The following is a 24121-nucleotide window of genomic DNA, read 5'->3' on the forward strand; positions in this document are numbered from 1 at the left end:
ATTTCAGCCTATTAGAACTTGCTTGGAGTGAAGGGTGGATGTATCAAGGAAGTTATGTTGTGTATATTTATTCAATTAATTTGAAAAGAATGAAAATGCTAAAGCACTCTATTATTATGTGTATAGAAACTGAGGCTAGAATTTAATTACTATCGTTGTGTTGATGACCCAGGTGCTCATAAAATCTTGCTTAATTAACAATCTGGTTTTAGTTTGCAAGTGGAAATTCAAGTAGAAAAGATTCACAAAGCTATGAGGAAGAGCTGGTTTGCCATTTTCCACTAATAGGTATTAATAAGATCATTCGAATTTTGAAAAACATTTGAACTTTAAAGTGTTTAATTTCCATTCTGTGAACAGGTGCTAAGATTTATCAAAAGTCATTATCTGATCATTTCAGAAACTCTCCTCAATGGAAACACAAGCTAGGAAGACGTCAAAGAGTTTTTCTTGCGTAACTGCAGTAGACAAAGTGAGCAGAAAAAGGATCTCCTTCACTTACCTAACTTTCAGGAATTAAAAAAAAAAAATAAAGGAGGTAGGATACTATGAGTACTGGATGCTAAAAATCAAGGCATTTGAAGAAACTTTATTCAATAGGCAGCTAGGGATAATAAAAAAAAGGAAATGTAGAGGAGAATATTAAATTAGTACATATCAAAGACCAACATCCCACTACTCTGTATTCAAAGAAAGTGTCAATGTACGTACAGCAATTTCAATACACACAGCTATCTAGACTATGAATTGTTACATACACCCACAGGTAACACTCAAATTAAAAGATCTCCAAGCATTACATTAGAGCTAAAGAGGAGCCAAGGCCATGGTTTGACAGTACAGGCAAGTGGCTTCTCATCTCTTTGCACTGCATCGAAATCCTGCATTCATGTGCTATGAGATGGCAATCCAACATAAACCCGTTCTGTCAGTTCACATTTGTTCGTAGGTTAATTCATGTTGCATCAAGATTCATTTGTTCTCCCACAGACACTCCGGAAGCCTAAAGCTGGCATAACTCCTGTGCTCTGGGTAATTGGAAGACGAGACATACTGTACACATCCCTGATCAGGATCAAATTTGTATGGGTAAGTGATCCAGCAACACGCAGCCCATAAGGATGGTAGATTCATCCCTAAGGGGAAGCCAGAAGAGTTCGTATCAGCTGAGAAACTCTCCACTTAACTGATTTTTCCCCTCATGTCTGAGTAAGATTTGGCCAAAGAGTGGCCCCAGATTTTGGGCTGATATCTGCAGAATCTGAGTGAAAGAGTTGTTCTCGGTCCCACTGCTGACCATGGCTTTCAGACTATTTCCTGACCTCCAGAAAGAATATTCCAAAACGAAATAACAGATCATATCTACCTCTTTAAGGCACCTTGAACTCTAGGATGCAATGTACTGTCAACTGTGACTGGTAAGTAGAATTATTAAGTAACATGAAATATTCATTGTGAAACATCTGTTGGTAAGTTCTATGCTATATCAAATTTTCATTGACCATATGCAAAGCTGTTTCCTTACTAAATTAGGGTTTAAAAAACCGCATTGTTCTGGAAGGATCCATACCACGTCATTGTTTTTCCTATCAATATAACTTACAGGATGTAAATAATTGCATCTTTCTTAACGACTTATTCTGCAGCTGGTAATTTATGTGGCGTGTTTCAGACAAAGGATTATTATCTAATTGTTTTTCTGCTGAGTTATAAATAACCAAAAAGACCCAAACAACTAAGCCTAGAGTGATATGCAAGTGTCAATGTTTAACAAATGCAATGTAACAACAATACACTTTATTAGAGGTGCCAGCTCATAGTAAGCATTTTAAAGGAAAGTTTAAACCTCAGTTTCTGTTGCCATAAAACATGTTACCTGAATAGGCTATTGTTATAAAGCATAAATGTAAAAACAACCGTAAAAACTAGGGACAACAACAACAACAAAAATCCCTTAAATGATGCCTGCAGAAGTTGCGTACAAGAATGGATTAAAGGGAAAACTAGAGTATCTCCAGGGCAAGAGAATATTTGATACAGGATATTTGAAGTTCATACTACCAGAGAAGAACAGAAATAAATGAGAACCAAAGTATAGCCTCATCTGTAGATTAAGAGGTGGAGAGAACACTTTTACCCTCCATTACATTTATCAAGCAGGCTATTTTAAATACATGATTGAGTGAAGGCTGAAATTTCTCCTTGGCTTCAGGAGACAAGAAGTACTCCATTTTGCCTTTGCTTATTACATTTATCAGCTGCCATGCATACACGATTATTTTTAATTTCTTGTATGTAATAATAAAGAACACCAGCAACCAAATGTTTTATAATGCCTTACAATAAAAAAGAAACAAAATAGAAACTGAAACACAATGTGTTAAAATAAAACCAAAAGTCTTTGCTGGCAGATAAAAAAATCAGATCTCATGTAGAATTTCACTCCAGATTCCACCAATTAGGGATACAGAATGAAAAGGGCTTTGCACTATATTACTGTAAGTGCAAGAGTAGAATATACGGCAATTTAGCTCAGAAAAATTCTGTAAGAATGCAACAGTTGACATGCAGGGTAAAAGAAAAATTCCACCCATAAAATTACAGTGTAAAGGAAACTGTTACAGTAAATGTATAACATGCTTTTCAAATATAGATTCGCAGCACAGGGAGGATATAGAGTTGGCGTGGTTTGGGTCAGAAGTCTTGTTGCTGAATTCTGACTAAGCTGGAGTCTGCCAATCGATTTGGCTCCAAGCCCAGCAAACCAAGGAATTACAGTAGTCAAGGCTAGATGCTGTAAGTGAAAGAATTAGAGTCCCCAGGTCAGTTTTGGATAGGAAAGAGAATATTTTTGGCAACAGTCCTGAAAGGCATTTGGTGACGTACTGAACAGAGCTTAGCATTGAGTCCAAGGCTAAAATTGCACATAAGCAAATGACATGTGACATCAATAAGAGAAACGGTAGGCAGATTGCAGAGTAATGAAAGAAACATATAATTTTTTAATTAATCTGGGCCAAACCCTCAGTCTTTTGGTTATGATACTGCTTACTTTCAGAAAAGAATTTGCCTTTCATGCATTTACAGCTGAAAACCTGCAGCCCCTCCCTGTTACCCAATTCACAGAGGGAGAAACGGATGCAATGATTGCCATTGACTGGCAGAGAAGGAAAACATAAAAGTTGGAAATATCATCCTGGAGAAGAGTGCAGATAATGCACAGGATGGGTCCTAAAGTAAAGCATACTGCTGGTCATCAGCTGGATATGTAAGCAAATGCCATTACAGATTTGTATAATGAAGACGCAGATTTTGACAGCTATGCAAAGTGACTCATCTCCCACAAATAAATGGCATCCTTGTTTTGTTTTGGTTTTGGTTTTGGTTTTGGGGGGGTTTTGTGTTTGTGTTTGTTTTTTTTCTTTTTTAAAGAAAAAAAAACAACAGAAAAATCCATAGGTATCAAAAAGAAGGTGAATCGTGGCTGCAACTCCATCAGAGAAGAGGAGGCTACTGTTTGGTCCGCTTGCTGTCTGGGTGGCTGTAGGTTCCTTGAGACATAGTCTTAAGACATAGCATGATAAAAGAGAAAACCACAGGACTTCTCTATTATATCCCCAAATTCCAGCTTTTTTGGCAGACCAAGAGAATGGTGCCTCCAGTGATTTATCTCCCAAATTGTTGTGCTGTGCGGGAAGTCAGCTTGCAAGGCTGCCATTCCTCAACTTGCCCTACTGCCAACAACTACATCTATACTAGCGACCAAAACCAGCCAGGGACCATACTCGTTCCCTGAAACCAACTGGCACAACATGCTGACTGTCCCTGCAGCAGCAAACCTTCTCTCTCCCCAAAAAGATGCTTTTCAGGGAAACCACCTGGCCTGCACCAAACTCTAAATTGTATCCGCATTGTGTGGGAAAATGCTAGCTGGCCCGGAGCGACAACTTTCTTACAGTTGAACAGTGTGGACAAGCCTGCCCTAGCTCAGCTTAATTTAATCCTATAGACAGAGTCAGTGGGGTCATCTTTTACTAGCAGTCTCACCTTTTCTGCTCTTGTCCTGATGCAGAGGTCTCGGTGTGGCAGAGAGCCGTTACGAGGCTTACCAGAGGAAGAAGGACGTTTTCCTCTTCTGTCTACGCTGCCTCACCTACGTGAATACTAGAAAGAGTGGGAAACAGTCTAAGCGTCCTCTCCCTAAATTTCACTATATTATTTCTACATTTCCCTTTGACTAGGCTTACAGTGTTTGAGACCAGGAGGAGGTGTGCCTGGGTTGATGGTCGGTCCCCCTTCCTCTTCCATCTGACTCAGACTGGTCCTAGCCAACGTGCTCGCGTGGGTTATTAAGAGGCCGAGTAAATGTAAGTGGTCTACACCTGAGTGAGGCAGGAAGAAATATGTTTTCATAATACAATAAGCAGATTCTTCCGCACAGATGAAGGACAAAAAAAATACTTATACCACAGCACAAATTATAATCCCTGGTTTTAGAAAAACATCAAAACTCAGTGTCAGCAGCTGTTGTCTTCCTTTCTTCTTTCAGCTAAGAAACCCAGTGAAGAGGAGTGAAAGAAGGAGCATTACAGGGATACTGAAACCACCCCGTTTCCAGGATTTATGCTGAAACCTGCACAGTAACTTGTCTGACGTATGTATATCAACAATTAATAGTTCTAGAAATGGAAGAACACTCCTTGTTAAACTTTGAAAGAAAAAAACATACACTCTGATTAAAGAGAGCCCAGTTTGCCCTGCAAGGTATTGCTAGAAAATCTGTCTACAAAATAAGCTTTGAAAATCTTTTAGGTTGTGAAATGTGGTTTAATTTACAACAAAGAAACTGACAGCTTGGTGTAACAGCAAGTGCTGGCTCCATGCCATGTGATAAATCACTTGGACTCAACAAGACCACTTCACCTCCATGTCATTTCTCAACAAACAGGAACCTGACATCAGGCCAGCACAACACAGTAGGGCAGGTACAAATGTACAGTACCTGCTCTGTTAATGCCAACATCTTCTATTACAGAACAGACTTTATGGACTCTATGTTGACATCCAGAAAAAAACAAAAAACCCCCCCCACATACACACCCCCCCATACCCTACTAACTCAAAGGAAGATTAAATGAGTGCTACCTTCTTCATCAGCTTGACAAGATTATAAGCCATCCCCACTGCACTGCACTGAATTAGCTGTTCTCATTGTTATTTATGGTTAGGCGGACCTTTTCTTCAGTTCTCAGATTTAAAAATAGCAAAAGTAGGAACAACTATTTTTGGTAAGCCTGTCCAAAAAAAGAACCCCAAGGGAACTCTGAGATGAAGGAACATCATAAATGTGACCGAACTCTGGCAGGTCCCATTAAGTGAAGGGACTGTCTCTAAGTAATAACTGTCCAGGGATCTTGCAGATTAGAATGTTCCTAGGAGATCAGGAGGGCTATGTTTGTTTCGGGCATAATATGGTTTCTTTTGCTGAAATAGAATAGAGAGGTGAATGAGGAGGCTTCAACAGCCATAGCCTCTTCCGGCGATCAAAAAAAAAAATCGTCTCACACATCTTATGTGGGAACATTTACTTCTCCATTTGTTGCCATGCCTCATGTTCCCTTGCCTGCCATGTCTTGTCCTCTTCTCTCTTTGTTTACTGCCTCCAGTTTCATTTTTCTTCTGTATTTTTGTTCCTGCACCCTGTGTGTGTCCATCTTGCCCTCCCACACAGTCCATCCCTTTCCAAAACTCTTTTCCTGTCCCCATAACATCTCTGTCATCATCACAAACTACACCACTTGGGACAAATCCAGTGATTCGACATGAACCAAGACTAGTGCCTATGGAAGGGAGTAAGTATTTCAACCAGCCATAGTTGCATAGGGTGATTCATATTCATATTCATATTTACAAGGTTTATTCATTCACTTATAAGCAGCCTGGACAGTTTTAGATGTGCAGGCCACACGATAAGCACAGGCAACTCAGAAAACCTTTTGGGTGAAACCTCCATCTTTTCTTCCTAGCTCCAGTGTCTTACTCTCATCCGTTATTGTTCATTTCCATACAACATTTACAGTCCAGTTCTGTGAAGCATCAGGCCCTTACCTCCATCTCTACTCAGCAAGGCAGCTCAAAACCAAGCACAGATTTCCATGTGATTCAAGCACATGCTTCTTTGCTTTGAACCTTGCTTCATCATCTAGGAGATCCTGCAGGATCCAGGCAAGTGGCGTGAGTTGTCAAAATGGGGCCTTAGACTGAAATCTCTTTGGAGGCAGTGCTTTTATTTTGCTATAAAACACCACGCATATTTACTAGCCTTCATAAAAAAAAAAAAAAAAAAAAAAAAGTCTTAAAAATAACAGGAGAAGAGCTTCTGTTGAAATTCTGGCCACGCTTAAATCGATACCAAGATTCCTATTGACTTTAGGTGGAGTGAAGGCTACAGACAATGGAAGGAATGAAGAAATTCAAAGAAAATGAAGCACAAAGGAATAAGCTATCTGAAACACTACAGGCTGCAACCACAAAGAGTTATACTGCCAGAAAGTGGGGAGGAATTATAAGAATGCAAGCTAAAATAGAAATGGAGTCTTTCATCTCTGCCACTGCCACAGCATCCTGGATAGAAATGCTTTTAAGAACCTGTGTACATGAGAAGGAAAATGGGAGGACAAGTAAAAAAGAATAGAGATACCCAGCTGAGCTTTACTGGACAAATTATCAGTACAGAAGCAAGCAAAGAGCACACTGACTAAATGAGCTAATCAAAAGGGACTGGATGGATTGTGGAGGTTATTTCGTATTTAATTTTTTTTTTTAGAAATACATCAAGGTAGAAAGTAATAGTGGCAACTAATGACATGAATGATTAATGTTTTTATTTGTATTATAGCAGCATTCTATGACACCAACTGCGATTTGGGCTGCACTGTAAAAACACATTATATGACTCAATCTCTTTCACAAAGAGCTTAATGATGACCTAAAAATTGCACATAAAGTAAGCTTATATTTTTGAATTAGTCACTGGCAAATGAAAGAAAGACTGCAAGACTGGACAATTAAAGAGCAGGAAAATCCTTTTAAAAGTTGTTATTAATGCAGAGCAATTGAAAGAATACTCGGAAAGCATGAAGGTATATAAAAAGTCTGACTGCTATGAGAATTTTAACCAGCATGCTTTCAATATCTGTAATGAAACTGGCTTCATTTTCAGTACTAAGAGAATAAACTAAAAAGTGAAGGACTATTGGGAAAAAGGACTGCAGTGTGGAATTTAAAGCAAATCAGATAAGTTGGTGATGTTAGTAATCATCACCATCATATCAATGTAAATTCTACCTTTTCTAAAGTAAGAGAGCAACTTTTGAAGTGAACCTGTAATGAGAAAAACAAAACTGATCCCAATCCTTTTTTGAAGAAAGCTCAGAAAGGATTTTTAACCTTTTTTCTTCCTTTTTTTATACTAAAAATTCAGATTCTATCTGTGAAGACACTGATAATGTTAAAACAGATTAAATCATATCCAGAGAGATCAGAGAATGAAAATGAACAAACCTGAAGAGAGGAGACTTTTGTTCAATCTGTTGAGAATGCATTTCCCTTCAGAATTATTTAATTTCAATTTATTTTGGGGGGTTGGGGGAGGAGGGGAATTTATATCTGATACCTACCAGCTATTTGAAAAAAAGCCAGAGTACCCTAATACATGACTAAAGTCGTTCAGTAGGAATGGAGAGAAAACTCGAGGTGACAATCCTGACCTTCCCAAGGAGGAGCACACGACACACAGTCTTCTCCCCAAACCCTTGTTTCTTCTTAATGAACAGCCCTACTGAATCAGCTCCAAGATAAGCAAGTAAACTGCGTAGTCTCATAATTCCAGGTTTCTTTGGTTTTAGGACTTCTTGAAAGATGAGTATCTCTTTAGGTTTTTTACATGCAATGCAAGAGCACCGGGAAGGAAACAAGCTTACTGGCAGCAGAAAGAAGTGGCAGGCACCCTGTATATTGAGCTGTGGAGTGAAAACTAGTTTCTCTCAATAGCAAGATAGGAAGAATATCTACACGATGACTGGAACCGGACTATGCAGTTCAGGTCGTGAGATCATTTTCAAAAAATCAAAGCAGGCAATGGGAGGTAGAGTTGGCATAAAATTCTGGCTGATGGTGCCGTGCACTTGCTTTAGAAGGTGCCGAATACTCCGGTTGCTCCGGGTGCCTCCCCACTTCCCTCCCCACCCGTGTCAGCATAGTGCCGTAGTGTGCCTACACGGGAGCTGTTGGATTCAGAGCACCATAGCATATCACTCCGATCACAGCTCCTTGCAAAGCTGCGATACCACTCACATACAGATGGCTTTTCCTCTGCCACTACCATGGCTTTCGTGGCAAAGGTACACCAGTGACATAATGAAAATTGCTTTTTCTGAACTCTCTCAGAAGTCACCTTATTGTCCAGGCAAGGTAGGGAGTCACTCAGATGCTGTCTCTTTCCTTCTTTGAAAGAATTAATAATGCCACTTTTATCCACAGATATGAATCCTTGTATTTTAAAACTTCATAAGTGGCCAAAAACTACAAGGTTTTGGTCCCTGACCACAATTAGAACTGTACCAAGAAAAAGATCCCAACATTTTCTTTTTAGTTAGTGGAAAAATCTATTTTACAATTTACAAATACTCCAGCAGTAATCCTGAAGATTGCATCCTGTCACTTATAAATTGCTTTAAACTTTGTAACAGTTTTGCTTTTACTGCTTATTATGATGGCATGATATTTAGTAGCTGAAATGGAAAAAAATGGTGTCAGTATGTAGCTCGTCCACAAGGTCCCCTGGAAATATCAGGATGGCCTACTGGTGTGTACTGGCCCTGAATACTGAGTGCTGGGGATTGCTACACTGGATTGCCACGGGCTTGCCTAATGCCAACAGTAGGGTTGTCACTTAGCCGTTGTGAATGAAATTCAGGATGGCAACATTTAAACATGTCTAAGTGATTTAGGGGGTCTACATTCTGTTTTCAGAAATTGCTTACTGAGAGTCAATGAGCTAATTACCGCTTGCCAAGGTAGGGTGAGAACCTGCAGCACATCTCTTCTCCCTGATGCCAGCTAATGCACAAAGGGATCCCAGGGTCGCTGGGAACTGGCTTCCCTTTCCAGCAACCTTACGTCCAGCAGGAGGTAAGGACACGTCTGTGATTAGTTACACTGGAATAAATGACTCTGCAGATTTACACTCCAGCTTGCCCCGTAGGTTGAACCATGTGTCTATCCACACCTTCAGACCCGCATTTTGACACTCGGGCCTTTTACACAAGTTCTAAGACCCTGGTGATTATCTGTAATCAACTGTGGTGTCCTACAAAGTACAGGGGAATGGCTTCTCGCTTGGGAATACCTGTAAGGCCACCGCCTTACCTAGCTGCTATCCCCTAGACGGGGATGTGCCATAGATGCAACCGTTCTCTCTGTTCAGCGCGGTGTTACAGGAGGCAGGGAGACATCTCCCTCCAGCTGGCATCGTTCTGGATCAGGTGCCTAAAAGCCATCTGTCAAACACCCTAAGGAAGGTCAATACCACCTTTCAGAGCACCAGACCTCACCATTTAGAGCACGCTTGGAAGGAAGGAGCCTTAAGTTCTCTTCCTTCCCTGGCATTCAGGGTATTTAAACATATCTTTCCAAAAGATCATCCTGATCACTAGACACTGAAATTCCCCGAAGGTGAAGGAGAGAATGAAAGTGAAGGCCACCATGTGACAAGGAAGTAATCTGGCCGGGCTCCATGATAAAACCCACCCTCCCACTGTTCCCCCCCAGGTACGCAAGAGACTGATTCATAGACCCTGATGGGACCTGGTGCCTAAGTCCCTTGAAGACTCATCCATTAGTAAAATTGACAAAAATGACCAAATACGTGAGTGTCATAAACTGCTCAGTACCCAGCCATGGGGCACTTCTGTTCATTACACTGTTTATCTATCTACTTGTATACTGGAGCACTTCCACTCCCTTGTGTGTCTGACTCTTGAGATGTCAAATTAATTTTTGAATATGGGATTTTGGATCTTCACTCACCTGTAGGTACATTTGAAAAATATTGTCAAAGGAGAATGCACTAAATAGTCTGAAACCTCAATAGGAGGTAGATGAAGTTTACAGTGCATGGAGGAGAAAGTCAGAGGAGAGAATTGCAGCTTTGGTGTAGTCTAAAAAACATCCCAATGTGGATGTCTCCAGGGCTTCCATTTTTCTTAAACATGAGGATCAACATCTATAAGCCTTAGGCTGAAAAGGTGGTTTGGGAGGAAATGAAACGGAGATGCGTGGAAAGTCAGGGAGCGGTGTCACATGTAACTGTGCTGTGGGAGCAGAGTGGAGGAATTTAGAAATCAAACCGCAAAGACAGAACTATTCAAAATCCTGGAAAACAGTCCATATTTTAAGCAGAGATTCAAATCTAGAAAAACGAAGTAATTTAATAAAAAAGAAGGAAATGGACATTTTTCTCTCTTTATCCCTTAAATAACTGAAGAAGCACCATTACAAGGCTAAGACTCCCTGTAGAACTTAAATCAGGGGCTGTAAATTGGTGACATGACAGCAGTAATACACTTTATTTCACAGATTATCCTGGCACAAGTATCTTGGTCAGGTAATTAATTCACGTGCTGAACACTTGACCCAAATTTTTAGGGGTAATCCGCTTGGTAATCTTCTAAATACCTCCAGGCAGAAATTTGTAGCAGGGATTTCAATATCTGTACTTCTTTAGTAGTTGGGCCATAAGCTGAAATGTTCTGGCCACACTAATCCTCATTAATAAGAAAGTATTTTGTACCGAGACCCACATAGACAGTGCGTGTGTTCCAGGTGAGTGCACTCGAAGCCCATTTTCTTAACACATTTCTTCTTCACTCCCCATAACACTCACTGCTACAATGCTGGCATTTCTATCTAACTCCAAGTTCTTCCCTTACGCTACGTCCTTCTGTATCAAGACTACACACAGTAAATCGGATTAATCTACTCTGAACAAGGCATGTAAAAAGTTGGACATCTGGTTCTGAGCTAGGTCCCCTGTGAAACCTCTATGGGCAGCAGAGAAGAAATGGCACCTCCAAGGGATGATTCATCTCACTGGAAGAGCACCATGAGGTCGGTCTGATGACTCATTCCCTGGAGATGCTTATTTTTCCCTGCAGACCGCAAAGAAAGACCAGAATGGTCAGCTCAGACTTGGACATCTTGACCTAGTTCATGACAGAGGAATGCCACACAGTATTTTAAAAATACTGTAATATTTATGTCAAATGGCCACAGAGCTGCAGCATTACACTAGACTTTTGGATACTTACTGCAGAACAGCAGGTATTTTTTTGCCACTCTGCAGAATTTAATAGACCACACACAACTATTTTGGACATCTAATATTTTCAAATTCTTCTTCATAAAGCAAGTGACATATTGTAACCAATTATACAGGACTGTGGGAAAACAATGGAAAAGGACACATAAAAAACATTCCTCAGTTCAATTCAAATACAGGAAAATTCTTGAAAAAGGGAAGCTCATTTCTCAGTCTCCATGTTTAGCAATCTTAGGCATACACAGGTGTAAAGCAAAAAACATCATCCGTTTGTGGCAAGTTTGCAGACAATTTTAATAAAACACATTAATGCTAATAATGGCTGATGTTTATGATGTTTATAAAATAACCAATGTGGAGCATCTGGAAAGCTCGTAAAATTTGTTCTTATAAAATCCACAGAGTGTAACACCTTTCCCTGAGCCTGTTTTTTTGCTGACCTTGTCCTTCTAGGCCAGATCTGTCAGAAACTCTCTTCTTCCAGGCATTGCTGTGACTGTGGCACTCTGAAACTCATGCTTTCAAGCCAGACCTATTTCTGTTTTGTAAGTTCAGCATTCAGCACATTACAGGAACAAACCAGATAGCCAAAACTGCAAGTTTCCACCTGAAACTACAGGGATCTCTATTTCCAAGTGACAGATGTTCTACAACAGTTGGTGACAAACGGGCTAATTTAGACTGATTTAACTAAAGTTCAGCCTGCTGACAATGGGGGATTTTTTTTTTTTTTTTTTTTTAATGCAGCTGAAGAAGGCATTTTCGAATGCTAGGGCTGGCTGTTGCACACAAAACTACAGAGGCCTTGGTGTGAACTGAACAGCGCGGTCATGCGTGGTGCCTGCGTCTCTGCTCCTCGCACTGCCTTAAATGCTGAGATGGAAGATGACATTGCCTAGCAAATTACCAAGGGAATTAGCTAGTCTTTAAAATTTACTCACTGAACATATGTCCTCAGAAATCAAATGGCTTTGGCCCAGAATCTTTCTTTTAAATTCAGGCATCTAAGCTCTTAAATTACAAGGACATGTGCCCTGGGGTGAATTGGTCTTCTGAGATGCTGAGCTCTCCATCACATATGCAAGAAGCTTCCAGGGGCTGCTCTCTTAACCCAGGCAAGTCCATCCAAGCTTCTGCCTTCAGCCCTAACTTCTGAAGGATGACCACCAAGGGACCAGAAAAATATTGCAGAAAAGCCTTTAGGGCTTTTTTTTTTATGTAAAGATTCGGGGTGTAATTCAGAAATTACAGTGTAACAGCGGCATTGTTCTGCATCTGGTAAATTGTCTTGGGTTTTGTTTTTAACTTGTATATGAGAGCTGGCTTCAGGCTCCACCCTTCTGAGTATCATAAAGCTTCTTGCTTGAGCAGCCATGAGTAGACATGTTAAAAACCAGCAACAATGAAATTAGTTTTCTTTCTCCTTTCTTCTTGTCTTCTCTTTTTTTTCTTTTTTCTTTTTTCTTTTTTCTTTTTTCTTTCTCTTCTCTTTTCTCTCTTCTCTTCTCTTCTCTTCTCTTCTCTTCTCTCTCCTCTCTCCTCCTCTCCTCTCCTCTCCTCTCCCTTCTTTTCTTCTTTCTCTTCTCCTCTCTTCTCCTCCTTCCTTTTGAAGAACAATTCTAGTCAAGTATCCCGATTATTGGTTTATGAGGGAACCTCATTAAGGTAACTTCATTGATTATATATCTGTACTAAGGAAATAGCTGCCAGCACTAAATATTTAAGGCAGTTTATCTGCCAAATTAATACTGGCATTGTATCAGCCAAGCAGTCCCGATGCCAGCAGCAGTACAGCGTATTCTTCTACTGTAGGGGTGCCCTGTACGCTGTGAATATATCCCTAAAAGTTGCTGAATCCTACTTCCTTTTACCTAAACCCAGGCTATAAATATAACCTAATTGTCCTCTATTCTGTAATTGGCCTAGTTAACTAGCTGCAACGCACAGGCATATCGCTTCTCTCCACAAAAGCATGATCTTTGCTGAGAGCAGGGAGGCTTCTGTCTGGTCCGTTCCTGAAGCGTTATGTCTACGCAGCAGTAGACATTATGCATAGAGCACATCTTCGTCTATTAATAAAAAAACTACTGAAACTTTGCTCACCTTGAGAAATAAGCCCTTAGGAATGGTCCTTGTTCCTCCAAATTGCCATAGAGTATGGAATAGGATATGAAGTAGAATATGACTGCATTGCAACTACTTACCCCCAAACAAACAAACAAAATGATAAAAAAAACCACTACCACCACCACCACCATCACTACAACAAGACTGGACAAAAAGGAGTTACTTACATTGAGTGAGGATCCCCGTTAAGGCATTTTTGAAACTCTCCTTGGCTTGCTCCATTTCTTGCTCATGAGCGGCCTTTTCGTTCATGAGACGGCGGACGTGGCTGTTGGCCGACTGCACCATCGAATAAAACTGGTTTGCAGAGCGACGATTCACCTCACCTCGCTCAATCCAGGTAAGCAGCACTGTGATGGCCTCTGAAAACTTGCTATCGTCTAGAACAATCAAAGCACAGGTTTTAAATTGCAGGCATAAATATCCTGCTGAGAAGACATTTTCTGCTCCGTGTCACATTAAAATCACCATAAATCCTGCTTGCAGTATATCATTTCAGGCAACTTTTGGGTCCTTTGTTCTATCAGATGTAGGAAGCCAATACTGCCACATGAAGCTACATAAATCTTCCTTCAAGACTTGTCTTCTGCTTATTTTAATAGTTTTCTCACAACAAAAAAAGCACACACAAACACACCCCTTCCCTGCGGCCTGACTGCTTGCTTTCACAACGTCTCCCTTAAGCCGTTGAGTGATATGGAATGACCTTACAGCGGGAGTGAGGAGACCTCTGTGTTACTGGACCCACTGAGGAAATGAAACGTCTCCGTGTTAATCTGCTGGGCTGAAAACTCAGTCTTGGAGCTTGGGCTCAGCCGTACTTTTGTCAACAGATTTCGCTAACATCACATTCTTAATTAATGAACAATGACGAGGCTGAACAATTCCTCCTCAAAGCACTGATTAATTACAAGGAACTGCTTTGAACAGATGATGTGTCTGTATTTGTTTTGTATTATTTGTCTGTGTTTTGTTTTACTTTTTTTTTTTTTAAAAGGATTCCAGACGAATCCAGGCAAACACCTGGATTACAGCTTTATGTTTACCATTCAGGTAACTAAAGTTATATTTCTCTGCAGAATGATCGCCAAAACTGGTGGCTAGATTTTGTGCGCTCCCTCCCCAAGTAATCTTCTTTCCTCTGACAGTGCTCTCAGCTTCCTCAGAAGACTCTTAGCGCAGCATCCATTACACTTCTGGCTTCATCAGGATTAAGAGGACACATTTCTTTTTAAGTCCTTTTAGGCTGAAGTGCAAGAAAGTGTTATTACAACAAAGTGTCTTCCTGTGGAATCATTTTTGTGCAATTCGATCTCATTTTTTCCCCAGGATTTTATTCTATGAAACTTTCGTTTCTCAGCAAATCATTTTAAACATCTCATCTAGTCCTTGTTGGCTAGATTTCATTATATATATGTTTTAGATGGTAGGTATACCTTTCTACAGGAGAAGGTATACAGTTATGGTGGGGAGTAGTACAGTTATAACCAAAAGATGCTTAAAATGAAAATTGGAAAATATTAAACCCAACCAACTGTGTTACAGGATACAGAAATGTGGGACATCATTTGTAAGACTCTGCTTTCCATGTACAAAGTATAATGAAATACTAATTCTTAAGTGACGATTTGGGCTTTTATTCTGAACCAGTAATCACTTCCCTAAAAGGCAAGGAGCCTAAAGTACAGAGAGGACTAGCGACATGCTCTGCACCCACAGTCTGCGAAGAATAAATTTTACATTGCCTGATCTTTAGCATCTTATTAACTGAAATGTGCTTTCAACTACAGCAATAGGATTTGCTCACCACAGCTGGATAGGCATGTTCACCCAAGATCCCTGAAAAAATTTGCAAAATAAGAGCATAACAACACCCTCCCTTTGTATGATGATGTATCTGTTATGACTTTACATTAACATGTGATTCATCATCATCATTCATTAAGTAATTGTCTCTGGGGAGGAAGAGTCAGATGGGCATCTTTTCTTTCCATATTGTCCCCTTGGATTAGACTCCGCTTCCGAGCTTTCCTGGATATGTATGTGGCAGGTATGTATTAAGTGGCTCTGATGAGTGAGGTTGGCCGAATATGGGCCTCAGAAAAGCCAAATGTAAACAAGATTCATGCAAAGCCTCTTCATTGCAAGAAAACACTAGGATAAGGCTCTCCAAACGGCTTGGGCAAAATCTTCAGTCTGCTGAAATGCATGGGAGCTGGATGTCACGGATCCAATACAGCCAAGAACTCATCCCTGGAACATAATGTTTATTATAATTACAGTAGTCAAGAAGAATAACCTGTAATGGCTTCTGGCAATGTTAGCATGCAATTTCCAACAGTCTGTATAGTCAGGTCACCCTGCGGATGGCACTAGCCTGTTAACACCAAGGATGCGGCTGATTGTGAGTAGAGAGTAACTACAGCTGAATGTTCCTCTTTTTTCCATGTAGACATCATTATCTATATCGTCACATATAATTTATCACCCAACAGTGAAGCACTGTTTAGAGTAAATTATCCCATTCAATCTAGGTCAAGACACGAGCAGCAAAGTTGGGAGAAATGATACGCAGAAGTACCTCTAAAGAGGTACACCGTGACCTGTGAAGAAACAGCGTGCAGAACCGAGCAAAAATGTTTCACGGAGATGCATGAGGAAAATCAGTTGCACAGAAACATTCTCCCTTTTTCTTGCTTTAATCTCCCCCCAGTACATGTCTGTGTGTTGTTTTGCTATAGAGTCTCTATGAAATTAAAACACCTCTGCCCTTGTTTTGTTTTTATTGGGCACAGTTGGTGTCTGTAAGGGATGTTCATAAACATACCATCCTTCTGCCACATAGATTCAACCCATTTAAAAGGACATGCTGAAAACCTGTTTTCAACATACTATACTTCCAGGGAGCTGCAGAGGTCTGTGGGCCTGTTATAGTTAATTCATGGCTCTGCACTAGCAGGAAAAAATCCTTTCATTGGTAAACATCAGCATCTTCATTGATTACATAATTAGAAGATACATTTTAAAATGCTAGAGGGTAATCTATGCACAACAGGAGCACATTAATTAATAAAATCTTTTCTCTACAGTTTTAAAATTTCCTTATTTCACCTTCATCTCTAACTTTTCTATTCTTGAGTTGACTACTCAGTGACTGGCGTAAGGTAACTCACCGTGAATTAATTTTCTTCATCCAGAATGCAGTGACTCTTTCTGAGCAATCAGAGGTCCACTTAGAAAATCAGATTTTTATACCAGATTGTTCATTTATTTTTTATTTAGTAGATAAATAGTAGAAGAAATGCAGCAATGGAATCTAATTTAAGCAGAGCATGAACTGCCTTATGATTGCAGCCATTCATTAAAAAAATAAAACAAAACTCCTAATTCTGTTCAAAATTATTCCCTTGCGGTAGGATGCACATAAATATACACTGTTTAAAAACATACTCTTAAAATAAATTCCTTTATATAAGACATGCTCCCATATGTAATTGTTCTTTTAAAACGAGCGCACGGCAAATTATTTCTCGCACTTAAAGCTTTTTTTCTACTCCAAGTTACAGCATGTTTTAAGCAAATAAAGTAGGATTCATCTCCTTTATGTCAACATTGGATTTAGTAACTCCAGGGTCCTGGTACAGGCAATGGAAAGAGATGGACACTTGTCGGATGAATTCGTCAGTCCTAGTTTAGGTGTCTATTTGAGGGTGAGCTGAACTGTGCCCCAGAAGTGCCCGCTTCCCTCAACCGGCTGTGAAGGGAGCCTGGGGTGACCTTTGCTCATATACAGACATCTCTGCAACAGATATCTACATTTGGTCAGAGCAATCCCAACCGTTACACAAATGCACCACTTACAGAACACCTACTCAGCATTTGTGTACCTGTGTTGGGTTTTCAGTCATACCGCAAGCTGCGGTGCACGCTATGTCGTTTTAATATTACCCGTCTATAGAGGATGGTTTGCTGGGTGTCTGTCAATAGAGATTTCCAGGTGATGCTAGACTCAATCACAGGCCGCTAGAGATAAGATATTTCAAATTCCTCTTATAACTGAAGATATTTGGCACTTAAATCCTAGCTCACAACTTAGATGAAATGGAATATAAAGAAAAGAAAATGCATCCCTAGAGCTGCCTGGGAAATTGTCAATGGGGATATTTCTATTAAAAAAAAAGGAATATTTGTTGACAAATGTTTTGCATTTTTCTGCTTGTAATTTGACCACCTCTAAGCAACCCCAACTGGAATAAACTTTTTAATAGAAAAAGCTATGACAAGAACTGCTACAAAATGGTATACTGGGAAAAAGTGTTGGAAACAGAGATTTTACTTTCCGCTTAGGGAGTTTCCCTGGCGTAACATAGGACAGACTTCAGCTCAATCTGAAAAGTTGTGACTATTTATCTTTCAATGTTAAGCACCTCCATAAGGTGCTTTCACAACTTGGGTGACGGTACCTAAGGCCTTAGGCATTAGAAGGGACATAGACTAATCCATCACGCTGAAGCCAGGTGGCTGTCGGTCTCTTCTCCCAAGTAACAAGCGGTAAGACGAGGGAATGGCCTCAAGTTGCGCCAGGGGAGGTTTAGATTGGATATTAGGAAAAACTTATTCACCAAAAGGGTTATCAAGCATTGGAACAGGCTGCCCAGGGAAGTGGTGGAGTCACCATCCCTGGAGGTGTTTAAAAGACGTGTAGACATGGCACTTAGGGACATGGTTTAGTGGTGGACTTAGCAGTGTTAGGTTAACGGTTGAACTCGGTGATCTTAAAGGTCTTTTCCAACCTAAACAATTCTATGCTTCAAACACTCTTATTACTATCATATTTACATTTATAGATGTATTGCAAATATAGCTAACTTTATATTTCTGTATTTTGAGAATGACGTTGTGTGCTGGACTTCTAGCTAGGACAAGATCAAACACTGGGCTACAGTTGCTTTTAGCCTTATTAGTATCTCCCCAACCCTGGGCTTTCTGAAATGTTTGAAAAGTATCTGAGATGATTCACACAACACTCAGAGCCCTTCTAAATCACAGCAATCCTCCTGCGTTGTCCTATGGGCCAGGGTGGTGTTCAGAGTCAGCACGTACTATCTCTTGTCCCTGATCTTGCTCCCCTAACGCAATCTCCTAGGCTTGCAAGGAGACGCTGAAAAGCCAGAGCTGTTGTTTTTTATCCTAACGACTACACCTAGAAAGCTCCTCTGCTGGCTGCACATGTTTTGGGTTGCATTAATGATCTCATTTTTCTCTGGCCCTTCTGTAAGATGGGAAGGGGCAGGTGTGCCCTTATGCTAAGCTCTGCCCTGACCAGTAGAAATCCAGTTAGCAAACAGCCCTTGAAGGCATTCTTTTGAGCGTTGAGGATAACCGTGCTACGGAGCACGTAGAGAGGGACAAGAGTCACGGGATACAGCCCATCTCTTTGCCTCTGACTGACAGCCTGTCCTCTGCCAGCTGTAGCTGTGCCATAGGAAGATGCTGTGTCCCCTGCCTCATCCCCCTTGCTCACGGTTACACTGCCCTCAGGTCTGCCTGGAGCTGCTCGGATGATCCCACTCCAGTTCCAGTTTGTCAAACTGGGCCCAGTCCTGTTATTAGAGGAAAGTGGAAGAGGCCAGTTCAGGATGCAGACTTCTTCACGCCGTATAACTGCAGCCAGGGGAGGATGTATGGCCAAGGTTACTGTTAATCTGACTTCTGATTTGATAATTTATCAGACTGTAACTAAGATTTCTAAACTGCAAACACTGAATTCAATACGAAGAAAAATAATACAGCACAGCGGGTGACTGCTGTGGGTGAATCAGGTCAGGGAAAAGGTTTACTAACCTCTCTCATCAGCGGGTTCAGCCCAGCTCCCCTGTGCATCGGGAACAATTTGCACATGCCACTTTTGGTGTCACAATGACAACCTATTTTTCTCTTGGCTTAAGAGCTTCTCCTGCACAGAGTGCCTGCCACTGACCTAGAAACACAACTCTCCAGTCTACTGCCCTCACCTTCTTTTTCCCTGCTCAAATACCTTATATAATTGTGCCATGCAACACACACATCAATCTGGTGCTTTTGGGATTAATAACAGTTTTAACCCAGTGGCAGTGCATAATAAGTGAGAATCAAGGAATACAAATTCTTACTGCCAAAGGGTTCTTTTAGAGAATGATTAATATCCACCTTACTATTTCTTAAATAGCCTTAACTGTATGCTATAACCAAGAAACTTTTCCAGTTATGTAATTAATGACTAGCTGAAACTGGATTTGATAAAAATATGCATATACATTTACTAAAAGGTATCTTAAAAGGTACTCTCTCCCCCCTGTATCATCAAACTCTTTCTTCCAAATTAAATCACACAAGATTCTTCCAGAGGTGGGTGTTACATGTGAGACACAGAAATCCATTATCTTATCCTGCTGATGCCATTATTTCCAATAAAAAGTAATTACGAGGGTATTGAGTTTCCTCCCTATTTCTCAAAATCACACCACAAACTTTCAGATCGGTGAGCTGCGATTTCCCAGTTCACGGTAATTAACTTGAGTCATTTTGCCGTGCAGTACATTTAATCAAGTGGGTTTATATTAAAACCTTAAAATTTGCATTGATACAATACAGATTAGGTGAGGGAGGACACTTTTAGCAATAACACTTAAGAGCGAGCGTACTCCTTGCCGGCTGTCGGAGGGAGGTGCCCAGGGAATTGGGTTACAGGGCTGCCGATAGCTGAACCCACCTTACGCTCTTCTGCCAGCAGACAAAAGTGCCCTCGCACCGTGCCTGCTCACAGCCCCTCTGCAAGGCTCTCGGAGCCAGATGTATTGTGTCACAGCAGATGTCAGCAGCATATGGAAGAAGGAAGGAGAAAATGATGATCTAAAAATGGGAAGGGTGAGCGAACAGATTTGACGCTAAAGCATCGAAACAAGTCTGTGGTAGAGCTCTGTCCTGATATACTACTAATAAAAAAAAGATTCTGCTAAAAAAAAAAAAAAAAAAAGGTCTGGAGTCTTTCAGCAGCAATTAAACCTGGCATTCACTGGATTTGTTCAGAGGATCTCAGCTTTGCCTCCCCTTCTGACGTAGCCCTGCACTGAGTTCGATCCTTTCTGTGTGAGACTTGCCTCTCCGGATAACCGCACCGCTTCTGCAGCGCTCCGCAAGCCTGGCTCTCAAGTGCAGAGTGATAATGAAAGCAGCGTGGTTTTCTTCTCAGTGAAATATCCTATTTCCCAAGCAATTAAATGTTGTTTATATTTCAAACGATGTGCAAGGGTTGAGATCGTCAGGCTTGATGTTACCTGAATCTTGCACAAGATGCATCCCCGGTTAGTTCATTCTACTGTAACTGCCATCTATTTATTTAAATTTCCAATCTGTTCTCTCTTCAGGGGATAATACAGTGCCTGGCAAAAAAGCAGTTTCTCAATTTTTCAAATTATATTTTTTAAATTGGAAAACCACATGAACAACTTCCCTGTGCTCAGAAAGAAACACTGTATTTAAAAGGGAGGCAAATTCCAGGGTATTGTACAAAACTTGCAGATATTATGTCTCCTTTGCTCAAAATATTTAAAAAACAGATATTCAGATATAAAGAGATGTCTTTGTTAGATGGTGGAACTATTTAGCTACCTGCAGCAAATAAGACAGATGTAGTATTTTAAAGGAGCTTATGTGCAAGAAGTGATTTCTGAAGATGATACCATTAGGTACAGATATGCTTGAATTAAGAAAACCATGATGTTCGAAATTCTGCTTTGAAACGCAAATGTCATAAGCACACAGATTAAAATGTTTTGTTCCAATGCACCTGACAGAGCAGCGTTCCACTTAAGGATAAAAGGTTCAGCCTATCTCCAGTTGTGTGACGTTCTGGGCACCACGTTACTCAACTGCTTATAAAGCACCCAGGAAAACAGATGTCAGAGTATGCAAATTTGATCCTAAATATCTACCGACACATCTCACTGTGCAGTAATAACGCATCTGATTTAATACTGAGGAATTAAAATCTCAGAGACACACAGCAAACAAAATGCTGCAATGAACTGGAAGATAAGAAGCTCAGGTTTTTGTAATGTAATAGTAGAAGACATGATATTCTGCTGGTTTTGTTAGAGCGAGGACTCAGGGTCTATTCTCAAAGGCTATTTAAGGAGGCAATTCACATTTACACTTTACTGTAAAAGACCCTGGTTTCCCAGAATTCACATCTATGAATTTATTGAGATATTTCCTCAAGGAAACACAGATTTTTACCTAAGGCAGGAGGATGTTGGAAAGGAGGCCAGAAGTTTCATTCACCTGAGTTATGCTTAGCTGTTATCTTGATCCATGGCAATCAGACAATGGTTTGATGAAACTATCTGCAATGTCGTGACAAATTTTGCAATATTTGGATCAAAAAGTAGATTTGAAGAGTACCTTTTGAAAAAGTGAAATTTTACTTTACCATTTTTAAACAAATGGTTCTTATTTTTTATTTTGCTTTTCCTTCCAAATCCAGGTTAGTGGTTTGGAAGGTCGAAAAAAACCCAAACAAAAATAACTTGTCATGCAAAATTAAATAGCGGTTTTATTTCCCCAACCAGCTTGCAAACCTAAAATGTGCGGTACGAACCTAAAGCTGATCAGCATAGCTCTGGTATGAGAAGGAGCTCGTGTTCTTCCCCGTGTTACCCATTGAGTTTGAATGCTGGAGCTCATTTCATTCTGATAATCCAGGCTCAGGTCTCTCCTGCCTTCTATGTGCTGGACTCATGAAGAGTGGGACGCTCTCAGGGAGTGCATGGAAGTGCATGAAACAAATTTAAATCAAATGTTTTGTGACAAGTCATCTTTCCAATGCAGGAAATCTCCTCTTTTGTGAACCATCATCTCCTTGGCTTCTCCTTTTGGCTCCGGCTGTGACCAGCAGAGAACATCACTAGCAAATGATCAATGCAGAGCAGCTCAAAAACGTTTAACCAGTGAGAGTCAGTAGTATAGGCCAATATATTTTTAGAGCTACAGGCTCAAATCCACGAGAACTACACCTAAGATACTGGCAACATGTCACTGCCACATAGTGAAAAGTGGCACTAACAATGCACAATAGGTGGATAGGGAGAGGAACACCACCACAGGCACTTAGAGAAAAGAAAAGTGAATACCCTCTTGGCTAACAACATGAAAGGCACAGAAAAAAATGTCCACGCTGCCAACAAGGAAAAAGTTATGAAGGATTTCATTTGCATGACCCTGAAGAAATTAATAAAAAAAAAGGAAAAAGGAAAAAGGAAAAGGGAAAAAAGGAAAAGGGGAAAAAAGGAAAGGGAAAAGGAAAGGGAAAGGGAAAGAAAAAAAAAAAGGAAAAGGAAAAGGGAAAGGAGAAGAAAAAAGGAAAAAAAGAAAAAAAGGAAAAGGAAAAGGAAAAGGAAGATACCCATAAAACAGCACTCTCTGCCACAGTCTAAAATGGAAAGTGGTGAAAAATTGCACTGGTCCACAGTTTGATGGGTTTCCCTTATTTCTGCATAAATCAAGCATTCAAACCAAGTTCTTTGCAGATATGAAGGGATTTGGGATAGTCCACAGAGAGTAGGGAATGGAGAGCAAGTCATAAACCCTCATGCTTTTGCAGGTATGCAAGGCTTCATACGCAGTGAGTTCCCAGTGCCAGTCACCGGGCAGCACATTTTGAGAAACCAGTTCTTTTTTCCTATGAAGCGCCATACCAGTAGAGAATACCTGGCTGAAATTTTATAATGAACTTTTGTTTCCAGTTGGCATAAAAGATCCTCTATACTCTCTCCTCCACGCTCTTCTATGGCAGTTACTGCTGTACCAGGTGACTTCGGCACATGAGAGGAATAGGAATATGCTGACAACACTGGGGAGACAGTTTCCAGCCAAGTCTGGTACACAAAACCAATGATTTCTTTAAGTCTTATGCTGCAGTTTGCAGAAGGTGAAAAAAGATATTGTCACCTCTGTTATAGACTCAATAAATATCTAGACCACAACAAGGGACTGGCTGATGAGCCTAGTTCATCTCTGCTCACCATCAGATTTCCTTGCTGTCAGGAATTTCCAAGGTTATTTTGACAACAAAAGTTGCTTGGATTCAGACCAAGTTGTCTACATCTGTGATTGCAAAGCAGTATCTTGGGATGACAGATGTTTAGCTATTTTGGCTTGCTTTTCAGCTAGTGTTGCTCAGTGAACTTCTGGAGGCACTGCAGGAGCTGAAACCTGCACGTTGGGCACCTGCAACTCTGTCTCATGAGCTGGCAACAGAGCTCAGGAGGCTTTTGAAGTGGGTACCACGGGGAGGTCATGACTTTCCTTAAGAAAACAACTGCAAAGCATCTGCTCAAAACCCAATCTTTCAAGGTAAATCCTGCCAAAGGCAGATATATTTTGATCCTTTTATTCTTCAGCCTGAATCTTCCAGGCTTTTGCAGCAATGCAAATCTGGTGATATCCAGAGACCTGAGATTTTGACCCCAAGTTTTATATATATGTGTGTGTGTGTGTGTACACATATCTATCTTCTGTTAGCTTCACTGACGTCCACATTTAAATTGTAAATGTATGATGACATGAACTGCCCTT

General features: G+C 40.5%; 1 protein-coding gene across 9 annotated transcripts in view; it reads right to left on the reverse strand.

Annotated features, from left to right (window-relative positions):
* The window catches only part of ENOX1 (ecto-NOX disulfide-thiol exchanger 1), a 361993-nt gene that overhangs the window by 68855 nt on the left and 269017 nt on the right, over positions 1-24121 (reverse strand). For all 9 annotated transcript variants that reach the window (XM_030036520.2, XM_030036518.2, XM_030036519.2 and 6 more), the window contains one exon: positions 13675-13887. In XM_030036520.2, coding sequence (XP_029892380.1) covers positions 13675-13887 — 213 coding nt within the window. The remainder of the gene's footprint in view (positions 1-13674; positions 13888-24121) is intronic.

Source organism: Aquila chrysaetos, chromosome 14, assembly GCF_900496995.4.
Source record: "Aquila chrysaetos chrysaetos chromosome 14, bAquChr1.4, whole genome shotgun sequence".
Lineage (NCBI taxonomy): Eukaryota > Metazoa > Chordata > Aves > Accipitriformes > Accipitridae > Aquila > Aquila chrysaetos.